We start from the raw sequence: 21,646 nt of genomic DNA, 5'->3' as shown, positions 1-21,646 counted from the left end.
TGCCATTTGCCTTTCTGACATGTAAACATTTGCTTATGTCTGTCTAGGAAGAGTCATTCAACAACACCCTTCATGGAATGAACATTCAAGTTTAGCTGTTGCCAATATTTTGCAGCTACTTGTAACATTGCAATGAAGCTTCGTGTGTTCCTGCATCTTATGTTTCTGTTGTGTAATCTTCCAGACCAATTCCTAGGAATGGGATTGTGAGACCAAAGACTAAAATCCATGTTGTTGTTATATCCTGACAGCTTTGCTTCCTAAAGGTCGCACTGACTAGCATCCTGTCCCCATTCCTGTACAGTCTCACCAACCACACAGCTGCTCAGCCAGCCTTCAGGCAGGGCTTGTTCAAGTTTGGTGATGCGGTGGGGTCTGCAGTGAAAGCTTCAGCCTGTGCAAGAACAGAGCCTGTTCTCTTAAGGTCCCTCACCAAGGAAGAGGAAGTGAAATGTCACAGGGAAGTGTGTTCAAGGTTGACTGATATCACCAGACTAGACTAAGAGACATTGACCATGTTGTAATTCAGGCTTAAGGCGAGAGAACCTTATTGGACAAGCAGCATCTGGAAGAACAATGGGGCTGGTTAATATAGAATGTGACAGTGGTTGGTCACTTGCCTTGCCTATAGCTTTTCTCTGTTCTTGACTTGGCTTTCAGAAAGGGAACATTTTCAGGAAGGGTGAGGAACAGGGTCCCTGCCTATATGACGGGGTATTTTTCCAACTTTCCTTGTAAAGCCAGTTAAAAATAGTAAAGGGCAGATTAAGCTCTAAGTTCCCCAAACATAACAAACTAGAGTTTGAAATCCGAAATAGGCACTTGTCTTAGAAAATATTCATGTGGTCACTACATGCTATGAAGAATCGCCTGTATGAATGATGCAGGTCTATCTGCTAACTGTGTCAACCGTTGACAGCTTGGCCTGTAGCTGCGAGACCAACCTTCTGAGTATTTCCCTATGACTCAAGTTGATGTAGGGTTAGCCTAGTTTGCTCACGCAGTAGGGTGTGGCTGGCTGGTGGCATGGGCTAGATGTAGGCTTTCCCCCATCCACCTCATGCTATGTACCCTCTGACTGTCCACAGTCCTAAGCCCACGCTGACCCATGGCCTTTGCGTGCGCTGATTCCTCTGCATGTAGATCCTTCACTAAGTCGGGAATCATCAAACTGAAGTCTCATTTTCTTCCTAAAGCCTGATGTTTGTTGTGTATGTTTAGTATTTCCCAAAGAAACCATGTGTTAAATGCTTGATTCCCATTCTGGCAGTATTGTGTAATGGTGGAACCTAGCAGGAAGCCCGTTGTGGGTGTGTCTTTAAAGAAGACAATGGGACCTGGTTCATGTTAGACTGAGCTGCGTCCTCAGCCTGCTGCAGGTTTACTTTGCTTCTGCCTTACCACCTCATGATACACTTTCAATCTGTGGGGAACCTAGGGCCAAACAGGAGGAACTAAACACATACTCCTAAGATACACCCAAGATGGTTTATGTATTGTTTAGGATGATTGTACTCATGTCCTGAAATGGACCTTCCTTGTGTCCTGTGTTTGTGAGACCCCCAGATCTCTGAACCATGCAGGTACCACACAATAAGGCTAGACAGGATGCCATGGATTTTAATGTCCCCGATTTTGAGTAAAGCAGGGAACGTGGACCTTATCTGAGCTTCATTTCTATTGATGAAAAAAAAAAAAAACAACAACAAAAAAAAAAAAAAAAGTGGACCTTATCTGAGCTTCGTTTCTATTGATGCAAAAAAACACCATGACCAAAAACCAGAGGGAAGGGTTTATTTCATCTTTTATTTCATAAACTCCAGACCATCAGGCAGGACCTCATGGTAGGAACTGAAAGAGAGGCCATGGAAGAAAGTTGCTTACTAGCTTCTTCCCCAGGACTCAGTCGACTTGGTTTTTATACAGCCCAAGTCCACCTTTCCAGAGGTGACACCACCGGCAGTGATGGGAACCTTCCCACATCGTCATTAATCAAGAAAATTCTCTGCAGATTTGCCTACAGGCCACTCTGGTGGAGTCATTTCTCAGCTGAAGTTGATGTTTCTGTTGACTAAGGCCTCAGGGGAGTTCTCTATCCAGCAAAGGTTCACTGAGTCCTCTCTGTGCCAGGGATGTGTGTCACCTGTGATCTCACAGGAGCTCAGACCAAGTCAGTTGGCAGACAGCAACATGGCTGAAAATTTCTGGGTAGGTGAAGATTCTGCCAAGGAAGGTTGAGACAGTCTGTCCAGTGTCAGGGAGTCCCTGGTGATGCAGGTACATGAGAGAAGTGTGTAGATAGATAGATAGATAGATAGATAGATAGATAGATAGATAGATAGATAGATAGATAGATAGATAGATAGATACTGAACACTGTGGCTTCTGAGTAACAGAATGTGTAGTGAGTCCCCAGAGCCAGCTCTTGGTTGTATCTAATTCTAAGTGATTGAGGTTTGCATAGGTCTGCGTGGCTAGCAGCTGATGGCTTAGCATAATGAATCCAGCCAGAGTGCCTCCTAGGACCAAATGGTGACCTTCCTGCCCAGATGACAGGGTGGAGGAAGAAGGATGACTCCAGGACCCCACACTGGTGGTGACACCTGGAGGGGGTTCAAGTAACAGAGCTAAATCAAAGTTTGCTCCCTGGAAACAATCAGTAGTACTTGCTTGCATTGCTACAGTCGGTGTGGAACTCGGGGAAGATCAACAACAAAGCCTGACCTTGAGACTATTTAACAATAAAACAAATAAATAAAATGAGACTTGAAACCCACAGCCCAGTGAGGAGATATGTCACTCAGGGGAGCAACCAATCAGCGGGCACAGGCTGCAGGACCAGCAGTCCACTTGCCTCTGCCTTGCTTCCTGCAGCTCGCAAGGAAGACATCTCATGAATCCTGAACTTCTGTGAGTGGTTCCCATCTGCTGCAGATGTTCCAGACAGTGACCTAGGAAAGAGATTTAAAAGACAGCTGCCCTACAAGCTGAGTCTCCTCTGCATGGGCTGTGCATATTGCATCTCCTTGGCAAAGGAATCTGCACGTCTCTTGGGCCAGCTGTATCTCCTCTCCCCATTTAGTGGCTCTCTGCCCATGACCACTTAAACCCATCAGGATCCTGGAGCAAAGGAAGGATTACAAGCCAGGATGTTCTTATTGTCTCTGTAATTTTTCTTGAATTTTGAAAATCCATTTTAATCAAGCTGATTAATTATTTTGGTGTCAGGCAAGAACAACTCTGTAACTTCTGTGTGTGGTTCAATTAAGAAGCAGCAAAGTATGTATTGTTCTGAAACCCATTTCTCCACAGCACAGGGAGAGTGATGTGATTCTTCAGAGACGGAAGAGCCAGCCCCTACAGTGCTAGCATGCTTGGGGTGCTGTGGAGGAGCAGATTTGATCCTGTCTATATGGGAAAATTTCAGAATCTCTGTGGCTACTACCATGCCTACACAACCATCTTGGCACACACTAATTAAGAAGCAAGATAATCAGAGTCCCTGGTGACCAAAGTGAAGGAGCATCTAGACGTAGGTGAAACAAAACAGTTTTCTCTGCAGCTGGCTATGAGTTCAAGCATAGCACGAAGCCTGCAATAAACAGTGCGGAGCTGGCTAAGCAGGGTGATTGGCAAGAATGTCAACCTCTCCCGGCCACTGCTTTGCCCATTATAAAACAGAAATGGCAATAAAAGTTCAATTATTTCTAGAGTCCTTATGAGACACAATGACCTCAGGAGTACAGAACTCTTTGTAAACTAAAAGCCAAAACCTGAAAACTAAGAATCCAAACAAACAGGCACAGATTTGTTGCCCATGAGCCAAAACCTCCGTTCTGGTCAGGGCAACTTTGGTCTGTAGCTTAAGAAGGTGAAGGTCTGGAGAAAGAAGATGGATGACCTTTGACTTCCAAGAGTGCTCTTTAGACCCTGGTGGACTTGTCACAGGCCAAACTTTCAGGCACTTCCTGCAGAGATGGCCCTCCAGCAGGACAGTCAACATGCAGCTGTGGCCATAAACCTCCTCTCTACGTCACTAGTCTTCAGCAGGAAATAGAGCTAAAGGTGACAGGTCTGTATGTGAAGAGACACTGTGTGACAACATTCAGGCTGAGCACAGCGCCTCCTTCATCCTGATAGGTGATTCCATGCTATGCAAGGCCTGGGCAGTGCAGTCCCTGGATCTTGCATGAATTATGCATCCCTGCTGGCTGTGTTGATTTCCATCTCAGATAGCCATAATGATAGTAATTTTCATTTTCCTTTACTGTTCTGAAGACCATATGGGAGATGTGTACGGAATAAAATGATGTGAAATTCCACAGATGTAGTTCCGTAGAAGGGACACTGTACAATCCCAGACACATGGAAGGGATGCAGTACCAGGCAGAAAACTCATACCTGGGCAGAGAGCAACAGTGACCAGCAGGACAGGGCCATAATAGGGAGCTGGCCTTATAGCCTCTAGAGATGACTTTTGCTCTGGGGAGTGAAGCATGGGACCCCTGCCCCTCAGGTCTGCCTGTGTGTGGTGGGGAGAACCAGCCCTCAGTGGGCAGTGGGTCATCAGCTTCTTCTTCACCCGAAGAAATCCTGGTTTATTATGTGAGTGATCCCAACACCCTGTGCTTGTTTTCTCTACACAGAAACCAAGTTTTCACTCAGAGTCCCTGACCTCTCAATGCAATGCTGTGTGGTCTGCCTGGCGGCTGGGGCTTCCGACAGTTTTATGTGTTAAATTATGAACAGCATCATTTTCATTTGGGGGATTTTTGCATCTGTGTATGAGTGACTCCATGCTGCTGGGGGGTGGGGTGGGTGGTGGCTAGCCTGGTGTGGCAGGTGTCGAGTGGAATCACCCCACAGTCATGCACCATAGTACGTTGTCAAGCTTCTCCCTCCCGGCTGGGGCGGGAGCTGAATGATAATGAGCCCTTTGAAGAGGAGATGCTCTGGTTCTTTTTCGTTTTTATTTTTTTATTTTTTTTATTTTTTTTTCCAGTTTTAGAAAGAGTGTCTGGAGCAAGCTAGGGCTTCATCTTTGTGTGAGATAAACAGTTGGAGGAGGCAGCCTGGTTTTTTGATGAGTCGGCACAAAGGGCATGTGCTTTGATGAGATAAAATCCTCCCGGAGTGGAACCAGCCAAGGGTGTCCATCCAAGATCTGGGAAGCAAGCATGCACGAGGTAGCTAGGCAGTGGTTATCCCAAAGTCTTGGAATCATTCTCGCTGATATTCCCAGCCCACCCACCAAACCACCTACATCAGATTCCCAGAAATTCTCACCACGTCTGTGAGAGTCCCATGTGCCACTGTATCACAGGGAAGAGACAGCTGCATTTACAGGCAGCTGCTCCCAGAACAGCTGTCACATCCGCACGAGGGAGGCTGCACATCTGGGTAGAACTCTTATATCCTGACTCAGATCAGCATCAAAGGAAACTTGAGCATACCTAGAAGCAGCATCCTCCCTCTGTCCACACTAGCCCCACCATGTGCTGAGCACAAAAAGCAAGATACAGGTAGGTCATGTCTCCTGGAAGTCCCCAAGGCCACCATCTTTATCCCTATCACCCCACACCAGGATCCCAAAGATCTCTGAAATATGATTTTCCTCACTGGCTTCCCAGTAAACCCACTATAAGTCTAAGCAATCCTCTATGTCAGAATTCGTTTAATGCCTGAAGAAATCAATGATAAACTAAAACAAAACAGCAACAACAAAAGCAAAGCTCTAAGTTGAACCATGGTGAGCTGAGGACCTCTTGTATCACAATTCTTTTCTGAAGCATTTGCCTACTGTGTAGCTGTGGACAAGGTTTGGACTGGGAAGGCCTTTAGCTTTCCTGATCTTGGCCAGTTTTCCCACTACTACCCAGCTTGTTCGAGGCTCACACTTGCTGGTGATCATGCTAACAAGAATAACAGCAAGGGCAGCTGGAGCAGCAGCCAGGCAGGACCTGCTCCAGCCAGGTGGCGTTCCGTTACTCCTTCACTGAACTCCCTCCCGTCCTTCTCCTTGTCTCTGCAGAGCGACTACTCCAGCGACACAGAGAGTGAGGACAACTTCCTCATGATGCCCCCTCGGGACCACCTGGGGCTCAGCGTCTTCTCTATGCTCTGCTGCTTCTGGCCTTTGGGCATCGCGGCCTTCTACTTGTCCCATGAGGTAAGGCCTCTAGTAGCTGGGTATACACACTACAGGGTGATGTTCACACAAACTCACCATGACCAAGGATAGCCAAGGAAGCCTGGCCGTTGTCTGCCATGAAGGGTGTCGTCAAGCAGGGTTGTTAGGTGGCCTTACCTCCTGGTCAGTCAGCTTTGTCCTTGTAGAGGTGATACTGGCTTCAGACACAGAACTGATGACCGAAGCCGGCATCCACCTATCAGAGGACAGATGGCCTTTGGAGGCTTGACCTTAAAATGAGACTTGGTGTGTCATTTGTAGGGAAACATCTGGTCCAGGTTAGAAATACCTTTATAAACAGTGAACCTAGCCAGAAAGGAGGGAACAGAGTTTGTTTTCATCAGCAAAGGCTCATTGTTGTAAAATATTCATATAACAGAGCCTAGTCTCCAATAGCCCATGGATCCATGGTGTGTAGGACACCCGAAGGTACCAATTCCCAGCTTATCTTACTATACAGCATCCCACTGGAATGCATTTGCTAGGTTTTTCCTATCAAAGAGACAGCTTTTATATTCTTATTCATAAAGGAAAGGCATTCTCGTGCACTAATTAAAGCATGAAACTACCATCACCACCACCTACTATCATTGTCCCAACCAGAGCAGGGAGAAAGGCAGCCCAGGGTAGCGCAGAGTGCTAGAAGCCCTAGTGTTCCCGGAAGTTCTCCTGGTGGCAGATGACCCCTGCGGGAGGCCAGGATACTCCCACTGGCTGCTAGGATTCCCAGGCTGAGGCTGCAAACTACTCGTGGACCTACATGAAATAGCCTTTTCCTTGTTTGAACATGGCTTTCCTGCCTGAACCAGCAGTTACTTCTTGTTGGCTTCTGAGTTGATGAAGTTTGACCTGGTGTGGTGAGGGAAGCCCTGCCTAGCTCCCTTTTTGGCACCAGCATGGCTCCAGCAGAGGCCAACTGCCTGCCTCCATTTTCTAATATCCTAAGAGGAAGGGTTGAGGGCCTCTTGGGGATCACTGCTGTTTGCAAAGACCAAGACACAGAGAATTGCTTCAAGACAGAAGGGAGGGTACACTGGACAGGATGTGGGTGGGGTGGGAGGCATATGGAGTCAGACAAGGAGGGTGGAGCAGGGCACAGCTCCTGTTTTGTGCTGTTCTTTGGTCTCAGTTCTGGATGATAAGCACTAGGTGGGTGATCCTGGACCCCTAAGGTTATGCTGAGAGCTTGCTCAAGGGCCAGCCCTGGCCTGAAAGGTCTGTCTAGGTGTCTCTTGTGAATGTGCTCTATGAATGTTACACCCCATGACTGTAATCAACAGTATAAACTTGTGCAGAAGGCCAGAAGCCCAGGCCCAGGCAGCTGTGAGTTGAGGCAGGCTCAGATGAGCCTGGCGTCGAAGGCTTCCCACAGGCACTGCCCATACTGCCCAAAAGGGTATGTGAGGGTTTGAGAAAGACTTTGTGAGATATTCTTGGTGAGTGCAGTCTGCTCCTGCCTATATAAGAAGCACCCTAAATCTGGGTTAGACAATAAGTCTTACTAATAAAGAGGGGCGGGGCCAAGACAATGCCGTGAAAAGAGCCAGCCGCTCACCCAGCAAGCCCATTGTGGATCTAACTCATGAACTGAATATGCTACCAATTGCATCTAGACCCAGGATCCTGCACTTCATATCCACATCGTCCTAGAATAAGAAGAATGTGGTTCTTCTGCCCTCCTGGACTCAGGGGCATAGGCAACAACACGTGAAAAACCAGAGCTGAGATTTGACATCAAGTTTTGAAATGGGGCTGGTGTTTTACCTCAGGTTTCACTGGGGAAGGTGTCACCTCTTGCTGGGGTATCAAATACTGGAACCCTAGATAAATGGCGTGGATCAAGGAATGGTGCCCTGTGTGTCCACACCAGAAGCTGCTTCTTCACATATCGTGCAGTGAAGCCCCTGCCTCTTGTAGGCTGGGTGAGTTGTGGCCAGCACCTTTGTCCCAAAGGTGTTACAGCATTCAGAGTCTCGTCTCAGAAATCAAGCTGCTTTTCTACATGGTAAGAACCTTTTAGACTCGAGCCTCAGATTCAAGGAGGTTAATGCCTTTGGTGGTCAAGATGGTTGTTACTGTTCAGCAGGAAATACAAAGTATACCTTCTGTACCAACTTCTAGTGACTTTCTTTTTTTCTTTTTTTTGGAAGGAAGACTAAAATATTTGCAGTGGGTAGGGGTGGGTCTGTGCTGCTAAAGAAGGAAGAGGTGCTCCCAGCTCCTCTCCCTCCTCCCCAGCTTCCCTTTGCCCTACACTCAGAGAATGAGTTCCCTGCTGTGGAACCCAGGGCTCTGCAACCGCTGTTTCCATTAGAGCTGTCTGGATGGAGTCCCCTTTGCAGGGCCTGTGTCCAAGCCCTATCTAGATGGGGGCTTCTATACTCAACCACTTCCCAGAGCTGTCGCCCAGCCCAAAGGCTGCTGTGCACTCTGTTTATGCCTCTGCAACCCAAACTGCAGACAGGAAAGAAATCTCCAGGCCCTTTGAGGAGAGCAGGCAGCTGCCGGGAGGAGAGTGCCTGGCACGGACTAGAACAGACACCCTCAGAATCAAGCTCTAAATTGAATCAGAGCTGGCCTGGGCACACTGGCCTGCACATGGCCAGCTGGGACTTCTAATCCTGGGGCCTGGAGGGAGAAGCCCAGTGACTGCTCTCTCTGGAGGTTCTTGGCAGATGTTTTCAAGGCCCAGAGTGCTCAGCTGTGGATCCTCAAGGGAGCTACAGCCAAGCACAGTACTATTCTAAAGACAGGCTCCCTAAGGCTGTGGAAGTGCTCCCAAGAAGTCTTTGAATTCCACCTGTGACTTCAGTTGTTTTTGTTTGATTGATTGGTTGGTTTTTTGTTGTTGTTTCTTTTCCTTTCCCACTAAGCCTATCTTAGTGTATCCACTGGCAAGTCACCTGGGCCTACCTATTGTCAAAGCAACTCTCAGGTGACAGAAATACACACGGCCATTCTGGGAAAGCAAAGCAGGGGGGCTGATTAAATCAGTCTGTGGTGAGAAGATTGAATTGCTGTTCTGGGCTTATAAATTTGGGCTTTTGGGGTTCTGCCTTTTTCTAAGACAGATCTGAGATCCTTGCATATGTGCAATCCCTCCATTCCTGTTTCCTGGTCCACAGCATGTCATCAAAATAATTGCCACACCCAAGATTTCCCAGAGGGAGCTAGGACAGAAAGCACAATGGTGCCCTGCTGGGCCCCACAGTTGTCCAAGCACTGTGGATGTGCAGGCAGGTGGCTACAGACAGCAGCCAGGATTCCTGAAGCTGTGAGATCAGACTAACTGTATGACAGACAGCAGGAATAACTGCCACAGGCCACTCACTATGCGCCAGAGACCACATGCCACCGTGCATCCCTGCTAAAGCGCTGGTCCCTCTGGGAAGAGAATGCTTTGGGACCACACTTTCCCTCCCCAACACAGACCTGCTCCTCTGTTGTGAGGCCTGGGAACCTCCATTTTGACAAGCTTGCTGGCTGATTTCGTAAGCTCTCAGTGTGAGCTGTCTACTCCAGTGAGCTCAGGTAGACGGCTGTCTACCCGAGTGGCCTCATGAGGACTGGGATCACATATATCTTACTGTGGCTGAGCCTGGACTCAGAGAGGTGGCGTGCAAACTGGAGGAGAGGGGTCGAGAATAGAGAATCTGGCAAGAAACCTGCCAGGCAACATTGTGCCCTGGGCTGTAACAAAGGACTTGGGATAGATGCAGAGTGGCGGCCGGCAAGTGAAGGCTGTGGCCCACTTCATTTTCATGGTGTCATCTGCCCCCCATGAGAGCCAGCTCAGTAAACCAGCTCACAGAGAAAGGTGTGAACTGCAGATTAAGTGAGAAGCTGGTGTTTCCAAACGATACTAAGGCTCAGTTTGCTGAGCAACTGGTGTAAGCTAGTTAATGCCCACGCTTATCTTCTTTAATCCCTCCAATAAATCTAAAAGTGAAAAATTAATATCTCCATCGAAATGGAAAAAGTTTCAAGGATTAAAATAACTTCCATATCTCATAAAGGTGGCAAGTATGGGGGCGCAGGAGGCAAAACGCTGGTACTTCTATCCCTTAAGACAGAATCTGCTGCCCCAGAACCCCTTTATCCACACACAAACACATCCAGGATCACAGGGCTCCCTCCTCGGTCCTCTGCCCCTACAGCCCACTTGAAGAATGTGTAGCACAGGGATCCCAGGGGAAACATGGTTGTGTTTGACTTTGTGGCCCGGCACTGTGCCTTGGAACAGATGGTGACCTGAAGCTGCAGCTGGACACACTCCCCAGGGGCCTTGGGTCTGGATCTGCGCCACAGGCCCTGAGGTTGCGTGTGCAAGGTGACTAGCAGAGCGTTCTCTTTGAGACAATCATTATGCCCTTGATTTCATTTCATTTCCTTTACTAATGGCAAAATTACAGCAATAATTAAATGGGAGGTGGAATTTTACAAATTTAGGAATTTTATGAATAATGACAGCTAAGGGAACCAGAAAAATGAAGGGGAAAGAGAACCTTCTTCTGGAGGGACAGGGGTCCTGCAGAGCTGGTCAGCATCTCCTTGGGATGTACCCAGGAGCCTACATTGATTGATCACACAGACTGTGGCAGCCCTGATCCAGGGTGCTGTGGTAAACAAGACAGGTCAAACTCCCCCTTCGTAGAGTTGGCATTCCGGTGAAGTCAGGCAGGGAGAAACAAGAATAAAACCAGAGGATTATGATTATCTGGGAGAAAGATGACACTGCAAATGGATATGGGAGATAAAATTTAAAGGTGTGGTCACAGAAAGGGCTGCTAAGGAGGTGACATTTCATGACAAAGCCATAGGCCTAAGCCAAGAGGTGCTCTTGAGAAATATCCTTCCTGGCAGAGACAACCAGTGTTGGCTCTGTGGTGGGAACCAGTCTGGCACACGTGAAGAATGACCTGGTGAGACTCCTGTGGGTGAGAGCTGGAAACCAGGACGGAGAAACAGGTATGGCTGCGTAGGTAGACCCGAAGACCTTTATCTGTCAAAATGAGCTAGACTCTGATTTGGGTCTGAGGAGCCATGTGGTTTCACAGCAGAAGACAGCTGGCAGCAGAGTCCCAAAGTTAAACGTGTCACGATAATCCAGAAAAAGCCATTGGGACCGGACCACTCCTGCTACCAGGGGCTTTAAAGTAAAGAGGCTGGAATGTCTTTTGGAAGAATGGCCTCTGAGTTTGCATTGTGACTTGAAGAGACAGGTTTGGAGTCGCTGGAGATGGGACATTATGTCGCAGGAAGGCAAGCATGTAAACGGAGCAGGGTGGGGGCTTGGCTTGGCTTCAGCAAGTGTGTTGGCACAGAAGATAGGCACGCAGAGCAGGTAGATTGGATGTGTGGTTTGGAGTTCAGGGGAAAGATTGGGTATAAACGCGAGCCAAGACTAAAGCCAAGAACTAAACCTTAAGCATCAGAGGGAGCAGTCAGGAGGTGGGTGGGCACTGGAAAGTCCTCAGAGACTGGAGGGAGGAGGCAGTCTGAGGAGCAGACTCGAGAGGGTGTGAGGCAGAACCCTTCCATGCTCAGGGAACCATGCCACAGAAAACAGAACAGTAGGCCCTGGGCAGGCACCCAGGAAGGCACCGTAGGTGCTGGGGCATTCTAGTTCTTGATCTCTTGTTGGCAACACACTGAAAACTCCTGGAGCTCTACCCACGCCTACGATTCATGCACTTTCTGCAGGTCTATCACACTACAGTTAAAAAGATGCACACATACATGAGAAACAGCAGTTGGATGTGGTTGAATATGGACAGAGCTGTGGCTTTTAAAGTTTGTTATGAATAAAAATAGGGTAATATTTAATGTTAATTAATAGGGATTGCATTGAATCTATAGATTTCTTTTGGTGGGATTGCCATATTTACTATGTTAATTCTTACCTACCCATTACTGTACTCACAAAAGCCTGTGGGATCTCCACAGCATTCTTTGGTCCCTTCATCTCTAAGGGGAAATTGCCACCATTTCATTGTTAAGAAAGATCTTTAGGCACTTTGTCTTTAAGTCATGGATGGGTTTCGGGTACCTAAACATTTTGGACCAATGACAAATAATCTATGAGTGCTCTTCTTTCCTGTGCCGATGTGGCAAGCGTATAGGCTGTTAGAAAGCATTGCGCTCCCTTGCGTTTGTAGAACACTCCCTGCAGAATTGTTGAGCTTCTCTTTGCCTCGTTACCTCTTGTAATTTCTTCATTGAGTTTTGGTGCCATTGGTATGCTGCTTGCAGAGTTCCTTCTTCATTTGTTCTCTGCGGCTTGGTTTGAAACAAATCATCAACTATTTTAACCGTAGGTGAAGTTCAGGGGTAGGAGCTTCTGTGCCTAGGAAGGGGCTTTACATTAATGGTTTAATTTTTTAATGCTGATAAGGCTGGTTGGATTTTTTTTTTCTTCTCACATTAGTTTTGGTAACTGTGCTTTTAAGCTTCTCATAGAGCATCTGTCAGATGATGCCACTTGTGCCTGTGCTTTTGCCTGTGACTGGACATGTGTGGTTATTAGAACACCGGGACTGGGAGGGGAGTCTTGGAGGAAGTGCCTCATCCGTCAGTTTTCTAACATGAGAAGAAAAGCTGATTTGCCCCTGGGAAGAATGATAGGTTGATAAGGCATTTGAAACTGACTTTTTGTCAGTTCCGGAAAGATCGTCAATTTCACTAATCTCTTTCAAGATATGAGTTAAGGCTGCTCCTGTCTTTTTTTTTTTTTTTTTTGGCTCTAAATAGACAGATATATGAATGGATGGGTAAACAGAAAGACGCAAATGCTTCCTGAAGGCAGTAATGTTACTGTTTGATCTGGCAGGTACTTGTTTGCATAGGCCTCATCTTCCGGTTGACTTGGTCCTCATCCTCACAGCATCTTTGACCCTCCACTTGATAGAGCTAGTGCCCTGCCTGCTTGACGTGTGACTTTTGGGGTTTCCATTCTAGTGAATCTGATGGTGGTAAATCCTCTCAGTTTTGTGTCTTTGGAAATATCCTGTTGTCACTTTGATCCCTGCAGGTGTGAGCCCCGGGTGTGGAATTCTAGTCAACAACTCCCTCTTCCATGTCTCAACTTCTGCCAAACCATCCCAGAGTGATAACCTTGGGTTTGTCTGTTGACAAGTTTTAAGAGTTCTGATTCTGCTTCCTCAGATCAGCTAGGCTTTTTCTATGTTCCACTCACCTTCCCACATTTCTGAGCCTTCTCTTCTTGATCAGTTTCTTGATCACAATGAGCAAGTACTTTACAGACTTTTCCTAGCAAGGGGCAGTTCCCTTGACCTCCGACTGCTTAGCTCTCTGGTCCTCTGTTTCAGGGCAGTGACTGATTTTCCAAGGTCACCATTTTTGGTGCTTTCTAGACTTAAACTTGTTTCTCTCCTGTCCCACAAAGTAGCAAAAACACCTTCCTGGGCACCACTATGGATGACGCAACAGTGTTCCCACACGTTTTGATCATTCTTCTAGTTTCCTGGCCTCTCCCTAATCTTGGTCTTATAACCATCCATCTTATTTCTTTGATGCTTGCTAAAATAGCTTTTATTTTCTCTACAAAATTTTTAGACACCATCTATTGAAAGACTACTAGTCTGCCGTTACCCAAAGCAGGAGTCTGCACTTCTGTCTCTTTAAATTATTCAAATGAATAATATCCTCCTTTTCCAGTATCAGTATTTGAATTTAGACTGGTGAATTGGTGAATTCTCATGATGGCTTTCAATTATCTATTGCTCAAACTCCCATCCCTTTTGGTGCTAATTGAAATTTAAGCTGTGTTGCTTAAATTTGCATGGATAACCGAGTGCGATCTACTGGGGCTGAATCGTGTAAGAAATTTGGCAATCCCTGGGACTTCTCATTCAAAAGCCAAGGAAGAAGAAGTTCAGTAATGCAGAGAAGCAGCAAGCCAGGTCTGGCCCCTTGTGCCTGCTCAGTCAATGCAGTTGTTTGTAGCAGATGTAGAGATTCAAGTACAGTGTCACCTAAGGATGTCGGACATAGTTGGGCAGGGCTGGCTGCAGCAAAGAGCCAATCCAGCCACCCCGTGCTCTGAGCGAAACACAATGGGCAGCCAGCACTCACACCACCGAGGCCTCATGAGCTTTAGAGGCAGAGCCAGTGTGTTCTCTAAACTGTTCTCCAGGAAGGAGTAGGCTGTTGCGGTCAGGTGAAACTATTCCTAAGTGAGCTAAGCCCTTGGCCCTCCAGTTCCTTCCTGGAAATAAGACAGAGGCAATTAAAGTAGGAGGCTGACCTGCGAAGGCGCACTGTCTGTAGTAGAAAGCCGACTGACTACAAGCTAAGAAGACAGGTGGGACCTGAGAGCCCTCTAGACGAACTTGAATTGTCTCTGATAGGCACAGCATTTAAAGCCAGGGGGAATTCCCCTGCGAGCACAGCATCAAGAAGCAGTGGAGAGAAACAGAGTTTTCTGACATTGTCTTACCCAGGGTGTCTTTTTTCATGAGGAAAAGAGCGGAGACCCTGGTCAGGCACTGCCCGGCCCTGCTGGAGATGGATGCTGAGACCCAGTCGCCCGGGTTGTTAGCACCTCGCCTCACTCCATGGTGCTCCTTTAACTACTAGGATTATTTGCCTTGGACTCTCTCAGTCATCTAAACCAAAACTGACAGGCTATTTTCAGAAACTATCACCTATTTGCCTTTCTCTTGGGGGGAAAAAGGGGGGGGGCATATGTATACATTGACCTCTCTAAGCCCGGGCACAAAGACAGGCTTAGAAATATTTATTTCTTATTGTTCAATATTGTGGCTTAGAACTTGAGAATCACGTGATTCTGGAGGCCATAAGCTTCCTGCACTGGATGGTATACGTAGCAGTCACAGGTCTTTGGGGGCAATGCCCTTTGCACTTCGCTGTCTGCCTCTTCTGATCTCGAGTTTATTACTCTTCAGTGTCACTAGGTTTAGAGTAAATTGGATCCTATGGCTGAATGCACCCCATAAGCGCTAGCCGATTTCATCAGCTCAAGCTTTAATTTTGCACCTGAGAGCCACAGCTCTCCAGGCAGGGAGTTGGGGGGGGTTTCTTCTGAGAGCTAGGAGATTGCTGTAATGGGAAGAGAACGTACCCCAGCGCTGAGACAGTTGGGGAACAGGAGACAGGACCACACCAGGAGACTGCTGACAAGGACAGAGTAGATAGAAAGACTGGGTTACCTCAGCGTCCCCAGGCAAGTGACACAAGAGCACAGGGGACAGTGAGGGAGCTGCGGTGGCCTGTAAACACAGGCCGAATCAAGGACAGCGCGGCTGCTTCATTGAAAAGCCCGACGGAGGGGACAGTGTGTCAGGTGGACATGTCATACCTGCATCAAGAGACTGCATTCAACTCAACAGGCATCAGCTGTGAGCCCTCTCCCGACTCCCCTCTCTCTCTCCCTCACTGCTTTTTTTCCTGCCTCTCTCTCCCCTCCCCTATCTCTAACTGTGTTCCCATATGAATATTTAATATGCTGATTGTAGCATCTAAGAGTCGTTTTTGCAACTTCTGAATTTAAACAATTTCACATAAATATTAATGACCTGATGCAGTCAAGACAGATCAGATTCCTGATTTCCACCTCTTTCCATGGAATATCTATGCTGTAGATGAGTCACTGATTTAAAAAAAAAAAAAAAAACTTGTTTGGATAAATAAGTGAACAAATCCTGTCTGTTTTCCCCTGTGGTGTGTTGAATGGATTTTTTTTTTTCAGTTGTGGGAAAGCTTTGTCTGGATAATTAGTGTTGATTTTGTGATTAGTGGTGTATAGTTGAGAATAACGTGAGCTGATTTTGAAAGCACCGTACTGTTGGTGCTCTGCGGACACTTTGGCACCCAGAGGTGAAATCTCAGTGTGTTCCATTGTGTGTTCTTCTGTCTAGGCTTAGGGCTTGCTGGGAGTGTGCTTCCAGTGTGTGATGCTTTCTGGTAGACGGTGTCACTGAAGCTGTTAATTAGGTGGAGCGGGCCGCCAGCAGCAGAGTGGCTCACACACCTCTTTTGCATCTCTTTGAACACTGAGCCCTCTAGATGAGGATTTTGGTACCCTGATGGTGCAAGGCCAGAAGCTGCTGGTTTGTAGACAGCATTGTTAGCCTTTTCTGAGAGAGCTAAGTCCTGTTTAGCCAGAGCCTAGGGGCACACTTTCTTTCAGGAATGCTCTGGTTGGTCACAGCCTCCCCACAGTGTCTTCACAAGGGTTGGGTTCCCATGCCAACATCCAGTGGCCTAGGTCTGGTCTCAAGGCTCTGTTTGTATCCAGGGACATGACTGTGATTCCGTGACCTGTGAATAGATATTCTTGCCTTCTAAGCTCGTGTGATCACCAGGACTGGCCGATCTTGCTGCAGGCAATGACTCACAAACATGGTTTTACAGAAGCCATTTTGTCATGAAATTTCACTCTTTTGCTATGCTAGCCAATTAATATTCTCTCTAGTAGGTAAACCCACATGAATAATGCATAAGCAATATAAAACACTAGCAATGTTATCTTCTAAATCCAACCCTAGAGAGAAGATCTGTCTCCCACCCTGGGACCAGCTTTAAATGGGAACACTTGAAAGTACTCACATTCAAACCCCCCCCCCACACACACACACACACAGGAATTAACAAACTCAGGAAAGAGGCCTAAACACGCCACATTTGGCAGGAACTTACAAGAACTTAAGCAAACCTTTTATGGGTAAGCCACTGATTAAGAGGCCACGGAAACCACGTTTCCTTGTGGTAAGGGACGCTTTCAGGCTTTCATGAGGCACAGATGTGTCTCAGTGGCCAGGTGACTGTTCAGAGAGAAGAGGATAAGAGCAGCACAGTTAGGATACAGAGATTGCCAGCAGTGACGATAACACAAATCCTGCTCTCTTAACTACTTCAAAATCTGTGAATTGAAGCTAAGGTCAGGGCTGGGGAGACGACTCAGGCAGTTACTTGCAAACCTGGGGACCTGAGTTTGAATCCTCAACACCCGCATAAAAAGCCAGGCAAAGAATGGTTGTCTGGATTACACACATGCATGCAGACACACAGGAATATACCGTATCCATTCACACGTGTACACACGCACACATGCACACATGCACACATGTGCATGCCTCTGCTTGAACACAAAGGCTACAATCACATCCTTTTTGACAACTAGGTTTTTACACCATTTTGTTGCTGGTGTTTGGGCTTAGCGTTTCCAGGTTCTTGATCTCTTATTCAAGGAAATTAATTAATTAAAGTCCACAGCCCCACCTGGAACCCTTCCGCCTTCAGCTTCCAAGTCACTCATGACTGTTGTGCAGGGTGCTGCCCTGACCCAACCCTCATAGCCAGGCTGCGTTAGCTTGCTGTTATTACAAGGTAATAACCTGAGAAAAGAAAGAGTCACTGTGGTTCATGGTTTCAGAGGTTTCAGCCAGTGGCCCATTGGCTTGTTGTTTTGGGGGACTTGTGGCAGATTTTGTGTAACTCCTATGTTTCTGCTTCCTCCTACGTTAAAACTTCCCAGTTTGGATGGAAACTTCTTAAAAATAGAATGTGAAAATGGCAGTGAAATAACATGATGTCCTAGGGGAAAGTGAAACACCCCGTCCTACAGGATGCCCATTAAGACAGGAAGCAGACAACTCAAAATAGCTTCAAGAAGTCCCCGAAACCGACCAGATTCACTAGGCCCCTCCTTCTTGAATAAAGGCTGCTGAGACTTATTCTCAGACAAGCTGAGTTTCTCAGAAGAGGCTCACATCAAGCAGCATGGAGGGAGCAGAGACCAGCCCAACTGCTTACGGGAAACAACAGCCAGCCAAGCTTCGCTAAAGAGGTGCAGACCAGCTGAGCCACTGAAAAGGAATATTCTCCAACCTGTTGAGCTGGCGGCAGACTGTGCTTTGTGCTCCAGAGTTCCAGCTCTTGTGATCTGTCTCATACTAGGGTAGGCTTTGGTGGTGCAGCTGTCTTTGAGTCATTTCTTTCCCTGTAAGTAACCCCTCACCCACATCTCTATAAGTAGCTCCAGCAAAGCTCATTGCTTCACCAAGTTAGACTGGTGGTGTTCATGTTTTGGTCTGACCTCGGTTTCTTACCTGGGATGATGTATTTGCTCACATCTCCCCAGGAACTGTGTCACACAACAGTAAGATGCAAAAGACACACAAAGACGAAGGCGCTGGGTCTCCTACCTCCTTCCGGGGCATACCCCTAGGCCCCAGCTCTTAAAGGTTCTAGCACTTCCAGAAGCACCAGTGAGGACTGAGCCCTTACCACCTGAGTCTTCAGGGGACAACAACTCAGTTTACGGTACAGGCCGTGACCCCGGTGGTCCCTTGAAGTAACCTGGCTCTTTCTCCTTATTCCCCGCAAGGTACCAGCTTCATTGTGTGGAGCAGCTACAGGCTCAGGAATCACAGAGATTCTCACAAGACCCATATTCCTGTCAGCATCAGACATGATCCCAAAGGTTGAACAACCTGTCATTCAGGTGTTCTGGAATAAAACACAGATTTCACACAGCCGTTGCTTCTGGCTTGAAATGCCATGTGGTAACAAGAGTTTTCTTCCTGTGTCCTGTTCACTACACAGCTGCCAACAGTGACATAACCACTTCATGGCAAGCAAGAAAACGGCATCCTGATGAACAAGACTTAACTTATCACAAATCCTACAGGCCCACGCTCTGTTAAATGCAGACAGTTTGGCTTCTCTCCACACTCACATCAGAGGCTTTCCTGAGACTGGCCAGTCTGTTCTAACCCTCCCTCCTACACACACTCACAAAACAAATGCATACTGTAATTTTTTTAAAATATTTATTTATTTATTATGTATACAATATTCTGTCTGTGTGTATATCTGCAGGCCAGAAGAGGGCACCAGACCTCATTACAGATGGTTGTGAGCCACCATGTGGTTGCTGGAATTGAACTCAGGACCTTTGGAAGAGCAGGCAATGCTCTTAACCACTTGAGCCATCTCTCCAGCCCCCACATACTGTAATTTTTAAAGCTCCATCTAGATCCAAATTCTAGTTGTTCTCTGACCTCTACACAAATGCTATGCTCACTCACACATACTTGGGTAAGTGAATAGGATTTTTTTTTTAAATATTAAAACTCTTTGATATTTCTTATCCCAAACTTGGGGGCATGCAGGCCACACAGCAGTCTGCGTATTTCACAACAAACAGTCCCCTTTTTCAGTAGAGGGGAGTGTTCTGATGCGGATTGGAAGGGTGATTGTGTCCTCAACTTTCAGAAAGGACTTCTCAATGTAGTAATGTCCAGTTGAGAATATTGTGGTGGTCCCCACCCACCCAGACATCCAAGCCACCCTGTTTTGAAGCAGGGGAGGAAATAATTCTACCCTCGTTTTCCATGGCATGTTGCATCCCAAGCCCAAAGTCTAACAGCCGACTTTGGCAAGAAGGCTAAAGCAGACTTGGCACAACCTTTCATTAACCTGTGGAAGGATTAATTTTATTCCTCAGTAACTAAACAGAATTGGAAAGCTGGGGGACAGGCTTCAACAGAACCACCTCAGACACGTTTCTGAATATAGCTTACCTCAGACATATCCTTTCTCAAATCCAGCCCAGAAGGGTAATTGTTCTTCAGCCTAAGCAGCAAGTGGAGTTCACCTCTCAGCAACCTGAGATCTGAGGAAGGCCCTGATGGAGACGCAGAGTGGACACTCAGGAACATTAGTGTGTCATGTGGGTACTGAGTGGTGCCTTAGCCACACTTACAGGTACCAAGTGCCACATTAATCTATAGTTCAGAAGTCCTTCCTCACAACTGAGAAGAGAAAGGAAGGAATTCCCTACAAAGGAACTGAGTCTCCAGGGGATCCCATATGACCTCTGTGGGTCTTGCACATACAGAGTGTACACATATACATAAACATACATACAGACAGACAGACAGAGAGACACTCATATACATTAAATAAAAATAAGAAAATCTTGAAATCAGGAGGGGCTAACTTGTAAAAAGCCTCTTTATTCAAATTTTCTGCTCATATAAGTTGTAAAGACAATTTCAGGAAACCAATTAGAAGAATTTGAGGAAATGTAGTCTGACACCAGAAGCTAAGACTAGAATAATTCAGTCAGAAGATTTAAATGAATGGTCAGTTATATAGGAGAAATGGATTCTAGCTTCCATCCTCTTGAAAAGTGCTCATAAGATAAATCTGACTAAAGCCTTAATCATTACCACCTTGCTGTCAAAATGGAAATCCTGATTTGCCTGTGTAGATGCTCAAAGTATATTTAAAATATTTATCGTGTGTAAATTAATGCAATTGGTGGGTTAGGGAATTAGATGAACCGAGTTTAATAATGCCTCCTAGTTGGGATCAAGAGTGGGGGAAAGTCCTGAGTTGTCAAATATTTTGGTATAACAGTATTGCTTTCAAGTGCGTCTGCTCCTTTGCAATTAGCTTATATGTCAAGGGGTTCTTTGAGAGGCTTGCTTTAATAACTGAAAACCTCAAGTTGAAAGGAATAGCTGATTTACACACATTTATCAAAATCTTTATAGCCTCTCATACCTGAAGACGCTTAGGCACTTTCCTTGCTGGGATTTGAACCTCCCTCCCTGTAGTTGGTCCACATGACTTTTCTACATCACCATGGCCTGCCTTGCTAATGTGATGTACTTTTATATTTCTCCTGCCCTAAAAGCTGTTTGATGAACCCAGAAGTATTATTATTCTAATATCACAGATTAAGCTGAGAATGATGCCTGAAGCCACAAGGCAGTGAGGTGTGTTGTGACCTGGAGCCAGCCCACATGCTGTGTTTGAATGTGACATGCCCATGTAAGTTCATGTGTTTGAACACTTGATTTCCCGGTGTAGGTGCTGGTTTTGGAAGGCTGTAGAGCCTTTAGGAGAGAATATTCCTCTAGGGAAGGTATGTCGTGGACTATGTGCTGGTGAAGGGAGCTGGAGGCTTTAAGGCAAAGCCTTACTCTTTATCTACTCTCTGCTTCCAGGACTGCAAACAGATGAACCAGGACCAGTCACCTGACACCCTAACTCTCTGCTTTCCCAGCCATAGTAGACGGCTCCCTTTTTAAACAGTGAGCTACCACAGAGCCTTCTTTCCTTAAGCGATCATTGTAAGGTACTTTGCATCAGCAATGGCAAAAGTAACTAATACTCAAGGGCTTTGTCCCTTAGGTTCTGCCCTGTCCTCCACTCCTTTACACCAGTACTCCCTGCCATAAGAGTACTCACTTTTCCGTAATTGTTGGACATCTCCATGTGGTCAGTGGGACTTTGAAGGAATATGGGAGTGTGAGAACTTCATGCTATACCCACTGCATCTGCCTCATGGACCTGGGAGTTTATAGCTTCCAGGTTCTAGGTCCACCGCAGGTCCCGTCCATATAGATTATTAAATATAGATAAATGATGTTGAAATAGGTGCTTCCCCAGCACCTGGCC

At 46.6% G+C, this 21,646-nt stretch overlaps 1 protein-coding gene across 3 annotated transcripts in view; it reads left to right on the top strand.

Annotated features, from left to right (window-relative positions):
* The window catches only part of Syndig1 (synapse differentiation inducing 1), a 163,558-nt gene that overhangs the window by 94,201 nt on the left and 47,711 nt on the right, over window positions 1-21,646 (top strand). For all 3 annotated transcript variants that reach the window (XM_026778052.1, XM_013355172.2, XM_026778051.1), the window contains exon 3: window positions 6,032-6,169. In XM_026778052.1, coding sequence (XP_026633853.1) covers window positions 6,032-6,169 — 138 coding nt within the window. The remainder of the gene's footprint in view (window positions 1-6,031; window positions 6,170-21,646) is intronic.

Source organism: Microtus ochrogaster, unplaced genomic scaffold (assembly GCF_000317375.1).
Source record: "Microtus ochrogaster isolate Prairie Vole_2 unplaced genomic scaffold, MicOch1.0 UNK100, whole genome shotgun sequence".
Classification (NCBI taxonomy): Eukaryota; Metazoa; Chordata; class Mammalia; order Rodentia; family Cricetidae; genus Microtus; species Microtus ochrogaster.
The sequence above is the reverse complement of the archived record's forward strand: the minus strand, read 5'-3'. Positions and strand labels throughout refer to the sequence as shown.